Below are 16305 nucleotides of genomic sequence, written 5' to 3'. Positions count from 1 at the left end.
CAGACTGGTGCAGCCACTATGGAAAACAATATGGTGTTACCTCAAAAAATTAAAAATTGAACTGCCATTTGACCCAGTGATCCCACTTCTAGGAATATACCCTAAGAAGCCTGAAACACCAATCAGAAAGAATATATGTACCCCCATGTTTGTAGCAGCATATTTACAATAGCTAAGATCTGAAAACAGCCCAAATGTCCATCAGTAGACGAATGGATAAAAAAGCTGTGGTACATATACACAATGGAGTACTATGCAGCTGTAAGAAAGAAAGATCTCTTATCCTTTGAAACGACATGGAGGGACCTGGAAAGTGTCATCCTAAACAAAACAAGCCAAACATCATATGATCTCACTTATTTGTGGAATATAATGAACATAACAGCCTGAGGAATGGGGTAGTCCCAGAGACGTGGAAGTGGGCTACAGACTGACAATCCCCAGAAGAGGAGGTGGTGGGGGAGAGATAAACCACAGAACTTATATGCATATATGCATGAACAATGGACATGGACATAGACAACAAAGCTGGGGACAGGGTGGGGGGGAGGGGAATCAGTGGGGGAAAAGGAGAAACATCTATAACAAAAATAAATTAATTTAAATTTTAAAAAAACAACAACAAAAAAAAACAAATGACAACTCTTCAACTTCAAATTTCAACCAAAGGATAGTTCCCATCATGTTAGAGTACACCACTACTTGAGTATGATCGTTACATGAATGAAAACAGCACAATAGGACATGGTACATATAATTTCTTTTGGGAGACAAGGGGTGGGGGGGGAAGAGATCTGCATTTTACCACCTTAACAAAGTTTTATTTAATATAATTCTGGATATCTTCCTATTGCAAAATACCATTAAAATTGATATGTTCTTTCTCATAACAAAATTACCTATAATCAATTTACCTGTCACATCAGGTAACTGAGATATTCCCCTCAACGCCAGTGCCCAGGCAAGTCTAACAGTGGCTTGCAGCCCAGGCAGTTTCCAGGGCTGTGAGTCTTGAAGGCGAGAGTGAATTGTTGCAATGTACTGTCTCTCCGTCAACAGTGGAAGTTGATGAATCATATCTGAAAACACAAAGATACACCACTATACGAAAAAATAGAAAAATTCTCACTCTGATATACAGAAATAATGTCGAAAAATCACAGAATTCTCATTAAAGATTTATGATTAATTGACATTAATGTTTAGCAAACCAAAAATTACACTACTATAAAAACTGTACACACACGAAAAACAAAAAAATTGACAATCCTAAATTTTAATTCCATTATTTTCAATGGTTTTTATAAGTGTACTATAAATAAATTAGAAAAATAAAGAGCTACTCATGTTTTATGTTTATATAAATTCTAAAATATAAATCAATGCTACTTAAAGATCAAAGCAGAATGTTACTAGATAAATAAGCCAGCCTGAATTTAAAATATTAAGTAAAAACTGATCAAAACAAAGAATGCAAATTGTAAACAAGTACCTACTCGATTGTATCATAAATAAAAAATAGCCAAATGACAAAGAATTTTCAATTTACAATTCAATTGCATTACGGCATTTCAAACAAGCACAGAATTCTGAATAAATACTAATAATAAATAAGTAATGAGAAACACTATTGACCACCCAAGAATTCATTTATTTTACTTCATTATTTTCTTATACTTGCTCTTTTAAATTACTGATCTGAGACAGAGAGAGAAAGAGACAGAGATACATCGATCTATCAATCGGTTGCCTCCCACACAAGTTCCGACCAGGGATCGAACCCGCCACCTATTGGTGTATGGGACAACACTCCAACCAACTGAGCCACACCAGCCAGGGCTCTTATACTTCTTTTTGATGTTATCTTGTGAATAATTGCTTCAGTGATTCTCAACCTTTAAGAACATTCTTTATTTAATTTCCTGTACTTTGAAAGTTTCTGTTTACTACTGTACGTGCACTAATAATTCTCTTCTCCCATTTATTAATCAAAAAATACAAACAGAATAACAGAAATTATAAATGAGTTAATCAATCTAAACACCTGAAATTGATACAATTATGACCCAATATCAAAACCTTTATGTTTTAGTCAGCCTGTGAAACTTCCCAGGCATTTCTTTTAGCTTTGGAAAGTCCCAGCTTAACAAACTTCCATTTACTTTTTTGTTGTTAGTCCTCACCCAAGGACATTTTTTCCATTCATTTTTTTGTGTGTGTATGAGAGAGTGAAAGAGAGGGAGGGAGGGAGGGAGAGAGAGAAACATCAACGTGACAGACACATAGATTAGTTGCCTCCAAGCCCTGAATGGGGTGGGGGATCGAACCTACAAACCAGGTACATGTCTATGACTGGGAATCAAACCCACAACCCTTTGGTGCCCAGGCTGACATTCTAACCACTGAGCCATACCGGCCAGGGCAGGGTAGCTGTGTTTTAAATAAACCTTTCCTTGTGGCTAAGGATAGTCACCAAGATGAGTGGGAAATGTTCATTCTCCTTAAACACCTAATGAGAGAAGTGGATGATACAGTCAAAAGTGAACAGGGGATAACTGTAGGAATAATTATAAATATCTATGACATTAAATGGCAATAATATTCCTTTGTGGGAATTATTTTTGAAATCCTCAGTGTTAAGTAGTAATAGGTTATGCGATTGCCAAGTAAAATTTTATCTACTTCAGAGAAATCGAAGTCAAAGATGATATATTACTAAAAATGATAGTTACCATCCCTTAGAACGTTTTCATGAAAGGTATGAAATGTGAATAAACAGTAAGGAAACAAACAATTAAGTAAATTAGGCATGCGTAACTCATGAACATGTGCTATTTAACCTTTAACACTCTCCCACTCCAAAACCCAAAAGGACAACAAAACATCTAACAGGATTATAATTGTTTAAAATGTGATCTTATATCTACCTATTCAAAAATGAATGAATTGCACACAAAGGAATGAAAAGTATAATTTTAACTTTCTAGTTAAAAAACTACCTTTCTTAAATTTTATCGCCACAATTTTAGATCTAATTTTTTTTTTTTTTTATCCTCACCTGAGGACATTTTTCCATTTTTTGTTCAAATAGAGTGGGAGGGAGAGAGAGAGAGAGAAACAGCTACGTGAAAGGGACATATCAAGTGGATGCCACCTGCACGACCCAACCAGGGCCGGGGACAAACTGCAACCGAGGTACGCGTCCCCAGCGGGAACCGAACCCCGGTCTCCCTGGACCGCAGGCTGACGCTCTGAGCCAAAGCGGCCAGAGCTAGATCTAATTTTTAAAAATAGATGTATTAAGAGGTATCCAGTGCAGTACCATCGCGTTCCTCTGTGCTTTGTTCTATAAAACTGATGTCGAAGCAATACAGGAGTGCCATGAGGAGGGCCAGATTCACTGAATCCAACGAGCCATTAGCCTCAACTGTCACTCTTTCCAAATGTCCAATAAGGAGCAGAGTGTCGTCTTTGCCCAAAGGTGACTGGCAAGCCCAGGCAAAAAGGCTTTCTGCCAGAGACTGCCTGCACTCCTTGATGAGATCAGACACCTAGAAAAAAGAATGTATCATTAGATATATAAACAATAAATATGTATAATAAAAATATATAAATAAATCACAGTGAAGCTTGTCTTATCCCAAAATCTTAACTATCATTTACAAAAGCTAACTAAATAAATGTATCTTACGCCTACAATCACAACTCTGGAATTCTGAACAAACCTACTGTTAATTCCTCAATCTTAATCCTCACCCAAGGATATTTTTCCCATTGATTTTTAGACGGGAGGTGGGGGGATGTTAGAGAGAGAGAAACATCGACTGTTTGTGGCCAGGGATCAAACCTGCAACTCAGGTACATAGGCGCATGCCCTTGACCAGGAATTAAACCTTCAAACCTTTGGTGTGTGGGCCAATGCTCTAACTACTGAGCACACCAGACAGGACATTAATTCCTTATTCTTTTTTATCCTCACCCAAGGACATTTTTGCATTTATCTTCAGATAGAGCAGGAGGGAGAGAGGGAGGAAGAGAGAGAGAGAAACATTGATGTGAGAGAGACACGTCAAGTAGCTGCCAACCACACGACCCCAACAGGGGCTGGGGAAAAAATGCAACAGAGCTACATGCCCTTAGCGAAAACCAAACCCAGAACTCTCTGGTCTGTAGACCAACACTCTAACCACTGAGTCAAATCGGCTAGGGCTAATTCCTCATTCTTAAGTTCCAAGTTCCTATGTGGGATAACCAATTTCTTGAAAGTTCATGCCAGAAAAAGATCTGGAATGGCAAATAGGGGACTAGAAAGAAACTAAAACAACTCATGTCTATTTCGCCGACACAGCTGCCTACACACTTTAATATGCATTATTATCTTTCCTATGCCTATAACAGAAGAATGTTCTAATTGTCATGACTTTTCTGCCTTCGAGATCTGACAGCCCATGAAGTGATTTTGTTGAAACCTTGCCTCTTTGCGATGTTTTTCACTGCCCAAACCTCTCTCACGCTGTAGTTTCTCAAACTCATTGTTCACATCAATCTGTGACACCAGAGTAAGGACTTTGTAAGTCAACCCTTGCTCCATCAGCTCATCTGTAAAGCGTGTTGTCATGGAAACCAGTTCTGGACTGTAATGAAAAGAAATCAATAAATAAATTTATAATGAATAGTAACGCTTATACTTCCTCATCACGTGGACACGGCAAACGCTCTCCTGACAATAATGTGGCATTACTGAAAACACCCAGGGTGAATATCCTAGATCTCTTCACCCTTTTCAGATCACTGGGTTTCAGTGATCTAGCCATAAATAACTGAATTAATGTATTTGTAAACAAAATAAAGTACATGTAGCCTGTTGTGTCACTCTTGGAAGAATAAGGTAGCTTTTATGTCTTATGTTACACACATCACTTAAATTATACATTTTAAAGAGAAATTGTTGTTGTTTCTATCATTATAATTCTTCAAGTAATTTCTAATTAACCCCTGAAATCCTAAGACGCGAACAGACCTGAGTTCGAGGGTCCACGTCTTTCCCCGTCTAGACTGTATCAAGGCTTTCAGGGAATTCGCAATGCATCGCTTTCCATCCCAGTACAGAAGAACAGCTACTAAGCCTCTGGTGAGGCCAGGAAAGTGTGGCTGCTGGTGCTCTCCTAGAAAAGGAAGTTGAGAAATATTTAATAAATAAACACTTGTGTTTAGGATGAGACAAAAATCACTACGTCAATGTTCAAAGAAATCACAGAATCTCTGGGCTTAAGGGGCCTTAGGGGGTCTCTACTTCAAACATTCATCCACTGTGTTATTCTGTCACGTGAAATCTTTCAAATACTTGGAAGTTTCTTCCCCTAGTCTTTTTGGACAATTAAACAGCCTTTTCTTGTGTTCCACCTCCTCTCACCCTTTTTAACTGCTCTCCTTTGAGTAAGCTCCACTTTGTCTTTTTAAAGCACCCTGCCTATAGTTTGTTTCATTTCCTATGGCCTTTCCTGCCCCCTCGTCCAGTAACTCCTCCACTCCATTCCCTTCTGTTCCCCAAATTCATCGCTTCGCATGTCTCTGTACAGGCGATTGCGTTTGTCTGGATGCCCTTGGTCCTCCTAAGTGCCCACCGATTCCATTTGATATATGCCCACTCATTTTTCAACACATACCTTAAGCCTCATGATCTTTGTGACAATTTCTCTGAACAACCAAAGGTCAATTTAATCCTCTGCCTTCCAGACCACCACTAAATCTTGCACAAACCTGCATTAATGTACTTAATGATGTCGTAATTCTTTATTTCCATGTCTTTTTCAATTACTAGACTATGAGCTCCTTTCCACTGATTGAGGTTTTATTCATCTTTATATCCTCGGAATCTTAACACAGTGACTGGCCCATGGTATGCATAAAATAAATGTTTGTTAAATAAAAGATCTGAATTAGCCCTGGCCGGTTTGGCTCAGCGGTTAGAGCGTCCACCTGCGGTCCGGAGAGACCCGGGTTCGGTTCCTGCTAAGGGCATATACTTCGGTTGCAGTTTGTCCCTGGCCCTGGTTGGTCATGCGGGTGGCAGCCACTCGATGTGTCCCTTTCACATCGATGTTTCCCTCTCTCTCTCTTTCTCTCTCTCCCTCCCACTCTGTCTGTACAAAAAATGGAAAAATGTCCTCGGATGAGGATTAAAAAAAAAAAAAAAAAAAGTTAAAAAAAATAAATAAATAAAAGATCTGAATTAAACTCAAAACTGAAGCCTGTCTAGTTAACATCTCCATCATCGAATGGGAAAACTACCTTACTTATTCTCAATATCATACTTCTTTTATTTTTTTTCTAATAAGTTTTAAAAAAAAATTTTTTTTTCTTTATTGATTTTAGAGAGACAGGGAGAGGGAGAGAGAAAGATAGAAACATTGATGAAAGAGAACATGGATTGGCCGCCTCCTGCACACCCACAACTGGGGATTGGCCCACAACATGGGCATGTGCCCTGGTTGAGATTCAAACCAGTGACCTCTTGATGCAAGGGTTGACACTCAACCACTGAGCCACACCGACAAGGTTCATATTTCTTTTAATGCAGCCTTAGGTCAAAATGGATTTTGGTAACCACAATATCTTTAGATATATTGGACCTTCTTTCAATTAAAGTGCCTACACGGCTTCTTCACATGGCTCTTCTGTTATAATTTAAATGAACTGCTTATTTTATGGAAATTTCCATCTTTCCTCTATGTAGCAGCCAGAGAAATAATTTCAAGGTTATTCAGATTATGTAAATCTTCTGCTTAAAGCTCCTGCCTACAACTTCCCATTGCAATATAAAATCCAAATAACTTTCATGACCGGCAAGACTGAATGTGATCAGATTCCTACTCTATCCTCACCTTCCTTCACTCTCCCCTCACTCCTAATGCCCCCACCACAGGGGTGTGTTTATCCTTTCACATGCCTTCGTTCTCATCTCAAGCACCTGCAGTAGCTCTGCCTAGAGCACCCCCCCCACAGTTCCGGCATCTGTCATCATTCAGGTTCGGCAAATGTCCAATCTCAAAGAGGCCTTCTCTGAGTTCCCTACTTAGAGTTGTCCCCACCTCTCTATTTCCACTGCCTTGTTTTATTTTCTTCCTAGAATTCAGTATTATTGAAATTATTTTACTTTGTCCTATTACCCCCTCAAAAAGAAACTCCAAAACAGCAGTGACCTTACCTTCTTGCACATTATAAGACAATAAATGCTGTGTGCTATAAAATCCTGAGATGCAGCCAATGACTCTTTGCTGGTGAACGACCATGTAAAAGCTTATGTTAAATTGCCTCTAACACCTCCAATTGCTTAACTAAAGCTTCCCAATAACCAAAGAGAAACAAGAGAAAATATTTTGAATATGGTGTTTCAAATAAACGACATCCTTAGAAACTATTTTGGAATCTAAATCATATACTACTTTAAACTCCGAGTGAATAATTTTATAATTCTTACCACCTTACTGTAGGTTCAGTTAAATGTCAACCTACCGGCGAGGAGAAGCTCAACAGCCGCCAGCTCCCCAATGTCAAAAAGGTCACTGAGGATAAAGGCCTCTTTAATGAGCTGCTCAGGAAGAAGTCGGGTTCCCTGCTGACCCTGGATGGCGACACCCTCTGTGCTGGCTTTCTGAACCTTCTCATGTTGTTGAACATTTTTTGGCTACAATGGTAAAAATAAATAAGGTCATGTAATGAAAAGAGTACACTGGAGACAAGGTCTTAAATTGTTAACTAGAGAAGTTTATTCATAAGGCAGCCTGGTAACATGACAAAAGAAGTATTTCTCACAGAGAATCTACAATCAGACCTTTAGGAGGTAACACTGACATTATTTTCACCTGCTCAATAATGGCTTCTGCTGAACTCTGAACTACAAAATTTAAGAAAGCATACAAAATAGCATATTATTTTTCAAGTTTTTAAGGAACTTTTCCAATTATATATTTAATAAATAAAAGCAATAAGGTCTTCAAGTGGAAAATAACAAATGGATATATTAATTGTTGAAATAGTTAGTGGGGCTAATGATAGTTTATTAATATATTATTTAAAACATAGTCTCATACCCAAAAGAGTCTTACAACTTGGTTCAAAAATTTAACAAATGGCATATAGGACAGAATTACTTGATGGATCATACAATCTTAGATATTTACACCTTAAAAAAGGCCACAAAGTTCATTTAATCCAACTCCTCTGTTAACAGATGGGAAAACTGATGCCCAGATAAGTCAGGGGACTTGCCTGTGGGCAGACACCTCTAGTGGCAGAGTCAGGACTGGAACTCAGCTTAACTGGCTCCCAGGCTAGGACTCTGTCTAATAAAAATAGCTATAAAACCTAAAAAACAAAAGGCCATTTCTGGTAAGACAAATCCTAAATAGTTCTCATATGATCTTATCAATCTATTAAAAAAAAATTGCCAACCAGCAAGAAGAGAAATTGCCTTTTCTTAAGTACTCTATTCCTGGATGAAAAGGATTTCAAGATGCAGTAATTAATGATATGCAAGAACTGATTAGTTCAGCTAACACAAGTCACATAATATTATGAAGAGTTAAAATTTTGAAGTGTGCCTGGAAACAAATAAACTAATCAGTCTTACTGAGCTTAGATGTGTTAACTGTAAATCAGAAATTCCAAGGAGGCTCATTTTACTGAACTTTAAAGTTGTATTCAAATATTATTAAGACAGCTCTTAGCTATAGATAAGCCAATATTAATTTCTATGGAGAGCAAAAGGAAGATAACTGCTTCTAGAAAAAAATTACATTTTTACCGAAAACTTGAATCAGTGGACCAGTACAAGTAACACCTTTCATTTGCATGATCCTTTAATCTTTAATCTTTTAAGTTTACATGTTCCTTTAATCTTTTAAAAAGGAAAAAATAATAAATAAATCCAAGAAGCAAAAATTTCCTACTGGGTTTCTGAACAATGAGATGAAGTCAGGTTTATGCTTCTTCAAAATCATATCAAGAAGGTGAACAGCTTCAGGTTGTCTTCTCCAAAGAGCATTTCCCACCGTTTGCCAAATGTCTTTATATGGACCCCATAGACTAGCAGCTTAAAGAAAAAGAAAACCAGCATCAAATAAAACATATATTTGAAAAATAACGTAAATTGTTGTCTACACATTTTAGTCATGCTCACGGCTACTTTTTAAAAATACCGAGTTATACATAAAACCAAACATTAACATAAAAGCATACTTATTAAAATTCTCAAGCAAAAATATAAACATCATTTTATCTAACTTAATATAAAATAAATCCTGGCTTTGAATGGGAATATCAGCCGAAGCTGGCTTTGCCACTGTATTAGCCGTGTGACATGGAGTGGGGAAAGAACCTCTTTACACTTCAGTTTCCTTATATACAAAATAGGGACATCGTGTGCCTCATTGGGTTGAATGATTCGATACTAGATAAAACACATGATACAGTGCATGGCACACCACAGGCATGCAATAAATGTAAGTGACTTTCCATCCAGATGAAAAGCAGGAGTAAGGGGAAAATCTAATTTTGTAAAACTCAGCAGCTAAAAAAAAACAAAACTTTATTTTGGCTGGGATGCTAGCTATTAAAATACAGTATAGAAATACTAAATACTTTTGTACATTTATATAAAAAGGGTCACATTTTGGTTTATAAAGGTAATAAGTAATAATGAGCTTTTGCTATGTGCTATTGAGCATGGTTCTAAGCTCTTTACATGTATTATTTCATCTCAGAACACTATGAGGTCAGCACAATGTCTTCCTCCATTTTATAGATGTGGAAACTGAGGCAGAGAGGGTCAAGAAACCCAAGGTCACACTGGATAAGTAAGTAGGTTGTGAAACCAGACAGTCTGGCATCTGAACGTGCTCTAACCACTAAGCGGCACTGCCTCCATACATATATGAGAGGATGAATTTAGGTACTTCAGACATATCTGGAACATAGTCTGGTAAGTAAAGAAATTAAGATCACATCTAAAAATACTTAGGCAAATTTACCTAAACTCAGACAAATTCACTTATCTAAAAATCATTAAGTATGAGCAGTATGATATCATAGGGGATAAGAGAAACAATTCTGGTTTTTAAAAACTCACAATCAAGTTTGGGAGACAAAGTGTATATGAGTGAAATATTTCACTCACAATACAAGAAAGTAATATGATTGCTGCCACAAAACAATATAAGAATTTCAAGGTCAAAATGATGCTCAAGGACTTCTAAGGGATGGCTACACTCACGCAGCAATTGAAGGACGAGGAAAATCTAGGTGACAAAGAACAGGCAAAACTAAGTGTGAACAGAGGCTTAGATAAGCATGAAAGAGAATTCAGAGAGGTTAAAGACGTCACACTAGTGGCTTTCAAAGCCTTTTTACTATAACCCATGGTAAGAAATATTCCATATCTCAACCCAGTACACACACACATGCAAAACTGAAACAAGTTTATATGAAATACTAACTTTCACTCATTTATTATACGAGTGCACTCATATTTTGTATAGTCTTCCCCTTTTTGTTAGAGAACCCACTAAACTTATTTAAGACCCGCTATTTGAAAAACACTACCCTGATGTTCAAAGTTTCTGGTTGCAATCAGATATGGTTCCCATATGTGTTTGTAAAGACTCTGAAAGGGAAACTAGTCAAATACAATCAATCACTAAACATATGAAACTTAGCAATAACTATATTAACCCTACAACTAGCCTAAACTGTAAAGGATAGTCTGTAAATATGTTTAACTGCTAAGAAAACACAAAACCAAATAGAGTTACCAGGACAATATGAATGACAAGAAAGTTAACTGTAACCTAATTAAATGCAATGCAATTCTATGAACAATGTTGCCAGATGAAAGCAATATACTCGGAAATTTTTTTATAGGGGGGGGGGTGAAGGGAGAGGACAGACTAAATAAGTCAAGCTGAATCATTCATTCACTCAACAAATACTGATAAAGGGACTAGGGGAATAGACTGAGCAAGACAGACAGGAACTTACAGATTGACAAGTGGGACAGACATTAAATATAGCCTTCAAAAGACAATGACCAGTATAATAAAAGATGTGATGAAGTATAGAGTGCTGAGAACATATAAAAGGGAACACCTACTCTAATCTGAAGGGCAGGGGAGGAAGTAATATGTCAAGTCTTTGGCATAGGAATGTGGGGAAATGAAAATCACAATGTCTAGAGCACACATAGAGAGCAATTATCCAACTCCCTGCTTTGCTTCCATACTTGCCTATCCTGTGATTAAAAATATAGCTTATTGCCCTGGCCGGTTTGGCTCAGCGGTTAGAGCGTCGACCTGCGGTCCTGAGAGACCCGGGTTTGGTTCCCGCTAAGGGCGCATGCCTCGGTTGCAGTTTGTCCCCGGCCCTGGTCGGTTGTGCAGGTGGCAGCCACTCGATGTGTTCCTTTCACATCGATGTTTCTCTCTCTCTCTCTGTTCCTCTCTCTTCCTCCCACTCTACCTGAACAAAAAAAATGGGAAAATGTCCTCGGGTGAGGATAAAAAAAAAATATATATATATATATATATATATATAGCGCTTATCATATAAATTTCGAGTAAAGAATAAGCTGACAAACCATCATGAGTACCCACACAGATCTTCCCATTACAGATCAATAAATTGGCATACTAGTATGTTATATATGTCTCTTACTGAGTTTGATCATAGAAATTCAATTATTGGGCTCTAATCAACTCTGGATACACTAATAAATAGTTCTGGACCTGCCAAAATGAGGGCCTAACCCTGGATCCTGGTGACCCTCTGTGAGATGCTACTTGGGTGGTGACTAGCTGATTCCCTAGACATCATTTTCTTGGCCCTCTCTAACTGCAAAGAATAGAGTAGTTTTGAGCCTTGGATTCCAGAACAAGATGGCTTTTTTCCTATTCATAAATGGAAAATTTTCAAGTACTAGTAAAACAAGCATTGCAGGACAGTGGTGTGATTGATGGACTAACTAAAACAGGAAGTGGCAGGAACCAAGGATGACAGGCAGGTAAGCCACTCATGAGGTGAGGACACCTGAACTAGGGCGGTAAAAGAGACAAGGCCTGTTAGTAGGGTCAGAATTGGTAACTGATTGGCACAGGGTATGAAGAAAACATATCGAAAATGACACCTAGGCAAATTTGGAATTTGTCTTACCACAGGTATTTAAGAAATCTGACAAATAGTTGACAAAAGAAAGTAAACTCTCTGTAAAAATAAGACTTAATAGACAAAACAGCCTATAAAGAACTAATGCTCAGTGAGTTCTAGAGAAAAATTCCATTTACTCCCTCTTATGGGGAGGCATCCAATAACAGGTCAAAAATCTACACCAAAAAACCCATGTATATTGGCCTACTTAATCGATTGTTAACATCAACACATCACAGAAGGTAGGTGCAACGAAGATTTATCTTCAGTTTGACTAATTTTAGTAACTATCTTCCTGTTACTGAAAGGAAGCCATAAATTTTTCCAAATTACTAAATATGTATTTTTAACCTAAGTGTTTTGTTCATTTGAGAAATACTGTACCTTTGTTTTCCTTAATGTTTAAGAATATCTCCAGCAAGTCACATTTATTCACTCAATCATCATGTATTCAGTATTCAGTGTAGTGAGGGAAACACATTTATCACACAGTCACATGTAAGTGTAATATCCAATTTAGTGAATGCTATAAGGAGAGGTACCCGGGGCCAAGATCAGAGGAATCTGACCTAGCCAGGGAGATTAGGGAAGGAAGAATTCATTAAGGAAGTAATGGTTAGGCTGAAATTTGAAGGATAAAAGCAGAAGTTAACTTAGGGGTCAGAGGTGAGGACATGCATTCCAGGAAGAAAGGACAGCATGTGAGTTCCCAAAGCCATAGGAAACACTACACTCCCAAAGAACTGAGAAGCCCAAGAGAGCTCCAGTACAGAAAACAAGGGCTTCTTGCAACTGCCACACCCCGCAGGGCTTCCCAGCCCATGTTAAGGATTCTGGTCTGTACCCTAAAAGATCAAGCAAGATAAAGATTAAAAATGTCTGCTGCATTTAGTGAAATACTAGAAGGGTATGTTAACTTTACTGAGAGCTGTTTAGGAAGATGGGAAGAGACTAGAGGGGGTGGAGGAAGAGGAGGTATGGAAATGGAGTCAGGAAATACTTGAGGAACCTTTGAAACGTTTGACTGTGAAGAGGGTCAAGAAGACAGTAACTGGAGTGAAGCATGAGATCAAGATAAAGAGAGGTTAGTGGAAAGAAAAGGAGCAAGAGTGGTGAACATACAAGGGAGAGATGAGGTAATAGAGAGAAAGGCAGAAAGGGTGGGATTTACCTCAGAAAGACACAAGTACATTGATTCAAAGGGTGCAGATATATCTAGGTCATGCTTGTTGGCATCTATTTGCTCTGTGACTAGAAGACTTAGGGGTCAGTTGGAAGTTAAAAATGAAGGGCTGTCAAGCACTGTCAATGGTTGCCTACTACAAGCCATATGTCTACTCAGCCAGGATGATACAAGTTACAATACTAGTAAATCATGCATCTGAAACCCAAGCATAGACCTTAGAACACCACAATCTCTGCTTTTTTCCCCTGCTACAACTCTAAGATGTTTAATTTTTTGGAACTGTGGTTAAAAGAAGAAAAAAAAAAAGTCAAACAGAATTTATTATCTTAAACATCTTTAAGTGTACAGTTTGGTAGTGTGAAATACATTCATTGTTGTACATCAAATCCTCAGAACTTTTTCATCTTGCAAAGCTGAAACTCTGTACCCACTAAACAACTCCCCATTTCCACCTTCCCCAGCCACTGGCAACCAACATTCCTTATTCTAGGACTCTGACTACTTTATTTTATTTTTTTATCCTCCTCACCAGAGGACATTTTTCCATTTTTTGTTCAGGTAGAGTAGGAGGGAGAGAGAGGAACAGAGAGAGAGAGAAACATCAATGTGAAAGGGACACATCGAGTGGTCGCCACCCAAACAACCGAGGTACATGCCCTTAGCGGGAACTGAACCGGGGTCTCTCCGTACTGCAGACCGATGCTCTACCCGCTGAGCTAAACCGGCCAGGGCTGACTCTGACTACTTTAGATACCACATTTGTCTTTCTGTGACTGTATCCATTAATCCACCTATGAACATTTGGGTTGCTTCCCTAAGAATTAATTTTTTAAAAAAAATTCTCCCGATTCTTGCTTTTTCAAAAACAACTCCTTTTTCCTTCAATGATTTATGTTTAATGGCATAAGTATGTACCAAAGAATTGTATATAACCACAGTTGTAACCTGCAAGCCTTGCTTATAAGTTTACATCAGGGTAGGATGGCGGGGACAGCAATATCAACAAAGTAACTTCATTACTAACATTCAGATATATGGAAATATATTGTATTTAAGTAGTAGCATGTAGTCGTTTAAGTATCAAAGACTGGTTTAGAATCACTGGCTGGATAACTTTGGGGAAGTTACTTAACCACTCAAAGCCTCTATTTCCAAGTCTGTAAAATGGGACATTTAATAGCGGCTACCCCACAGATGTATAAAGGGAACTAAATGAGATGCAAGTACAACTCAGTCCAGTGCCTGGGAAATAGCGGGTGTTCAATGAACATAATCCTTCGTTATCACAAGGTAATTGATCATAGTGTTTCTGAAATGGTTTGATTTGAAAAATTCAGATTTAGACAAGCTAACTATGTTTCAATCTAGGCACGGACACTCTAAGCTGGAAATTCCTTTTCAGGCGTCCTTGCCCCGCCCCCCAGGCGCCAGCAGTGCGTCCCAGAAAATGTGACAATCAAAATGCTCCCACTCTTTCCAACGCCCCCGGGGGCGGGGGTGGTACCGCTCCAGGTTGAGAACTGCCGAAAGAGAACCCACCCCAGATCTGTCCGAGTTCCACTAGTGCCTTCTAGATTCCATCCCGCCCTGAAGATCTCCGGCTCCCAAGGTACGGGAGCATCCAGGACCGGCCACGCCCGCAGAGCTGGGAGTCATCCGCTGAGCGCGAGGCACACCTTCTCCGCCACCTTTCGGGTTGTAGGCTTCATGATCGGGGGTCCTCGCTTCCTGCATGACCACCTAACCTCCACGAGGAGTCCCAGAGCCTATTGGGGTGCGAGTTTACGGCGGGCGCTCGTGGCTGAAAAATCTCTCAGGTCCTCTGGCCTCACTGCCCGAGACTTGCGTACCCTGGCAAAATCTGGGCCGCAGGAACGTGATGGGGTGGGGAGTGGGAAGGACCGGGCTCGGCCCTGGGCTGCACGCCGGGATGCAGCGGACCAAGCCTCCTTCCTCGACCCGCAAGGCTACAGGCGCAGGGCCGACGCGCGCCATTCAAACTGGGGAGGGGCGGGACTCTAGGCCCCGAGCTCTGGAGAAGCGGACACTATGCACAAGAGGGGGACTGGCTGCAAGGAGCCTCGCAGCCCGGATGTCTCCCTGGGAAACCGATCACTGCGCTGCCCCCGTTTCCCTTCTGCCCCACCGCACTTACCCGAATTTACCGCCAACGGCGTCGCCATCTTGGAGGCGCGCTAACGGCGCCCTGTGCGCACGGAAGCCCCAGAAAAGGGGGAGGCTGCCCGGGGCGGCACCTGAACAAAATGGTACCACGCTGGGCCCTCCCAACAGCACACTCGACAGACCCAGGCGTACAAAGACTCGGAAAATCTGCTCTGGGTCACAAGAAGCCAATTTTCGCTGGGATTATTCCTATTCAAATAAGGCGAGAGCCACCAGTCCCGAGATCCGAGGTCCTTGATTTCACTTAGTCGTGCAGTGCATCCTGGGACTTGTAGTTTTTTAATGATGAATCAAGTTGGTTAGGTGGAACAGAAAAAGATATTCTGAGTTATTTAAATGACTCCCATTTATGACATATTAGAGCCGTGAAGTCAAATCATCTGCATTTCAAATTAAATCTTCCTTGCATTACTCACTTACTTAAGAGAGTGGAGTGGTGTTTAATGTGCATTGAACCCAAAACCATGAGAGCAGTTACAAACTAAGTTTTCATTGTATTTCAACATTATCGAGTGTCTTGCTTAACATAGTTGCATAGAGTGAAACAAATCGTAACATTTTATTATGAAATCTTCAAGTGTATACAAATTTAGAATAATGACCGCCCTGCTTCAATAGCATGGCCAATTCCTGTACCCCAACCCCAACTAAGGAGATTATTTTGAAGCAATTTCCAGACATATCATTCATAAACATCAAATATGTTTCTACATAAGCATCCCCAAATAGCTGGACCT

The 16305-nt window shown here is 39.4% G+C and overlaps 1 protein-coding gene across 2 annotated transcripts in view; it reads right to left on the bottom strand.

Moving 5' to 3' along the window:
- Positions 1 to 15647, bottom strand: part of NUP205 (nucleoporin 205) — a 74725-nt gene extending 59078 nt beyond the window's left edge. Inside the window, exons 1-7 of one of the 2 annotated variants that reach the window (XM_036246575.1) lie at positions 15540 to 15647; positions 8952 to 9094; positions 7516 to 7687; positions 5021 to 5165; positions 4475 to 4634; positions 3323 to 3551; positions 915 to 1079 (exon numbers count right to left, since the gene is read on the bottom strand). In XM_036246575.1, the coding sequence (XP_036102468.1) occupies positions 915 to 1079; positions 3323 to 3551; positions 4475 to 4634; positions 5021 to 5165; positions 7516 to 7687; positions 8952 to 9094; positions 15540 to 15567 (1042 nt within the window). In that variant the 5' untranslated portion in view covers positions 15568 to 15647. Of the gene's footprint in view, positions 1 to 914; positions 1080 to 3322; positions 3552 to 4474; positions 4635 to 5020; positions 5166 to 7515; positions 7688 to 8271; positions 8351 to 8951; positions 9095 to 15539 lie in introns of those variants that run through there. The other variant, XM_036246576.1, reaches the window with a different exon arrangement.
- Positions 15648 to 16305: the final 658 nt, after the last annotated feature.

The sequence above is a fragment of the Molossus molossus genome, unplaced genomic scaffold (assembly GCF_014108415.1).
Source record: "Molossus molossus isolate mMolMol1 unplaced genomic scaffold, mMolMol1.p scaffold_m16_p_7, whole genome shotgun sequence".
In the NCBI taxonomy this organism is placed as follows: Eukaryota; Metazoa; Chordata; class Mammalia; order Chiroptera; family Molossidae; genus Molossus; species Molossus molossus.
This window is presented reverse-complemented; position numbering and strand designations above follow the sequence as displayed.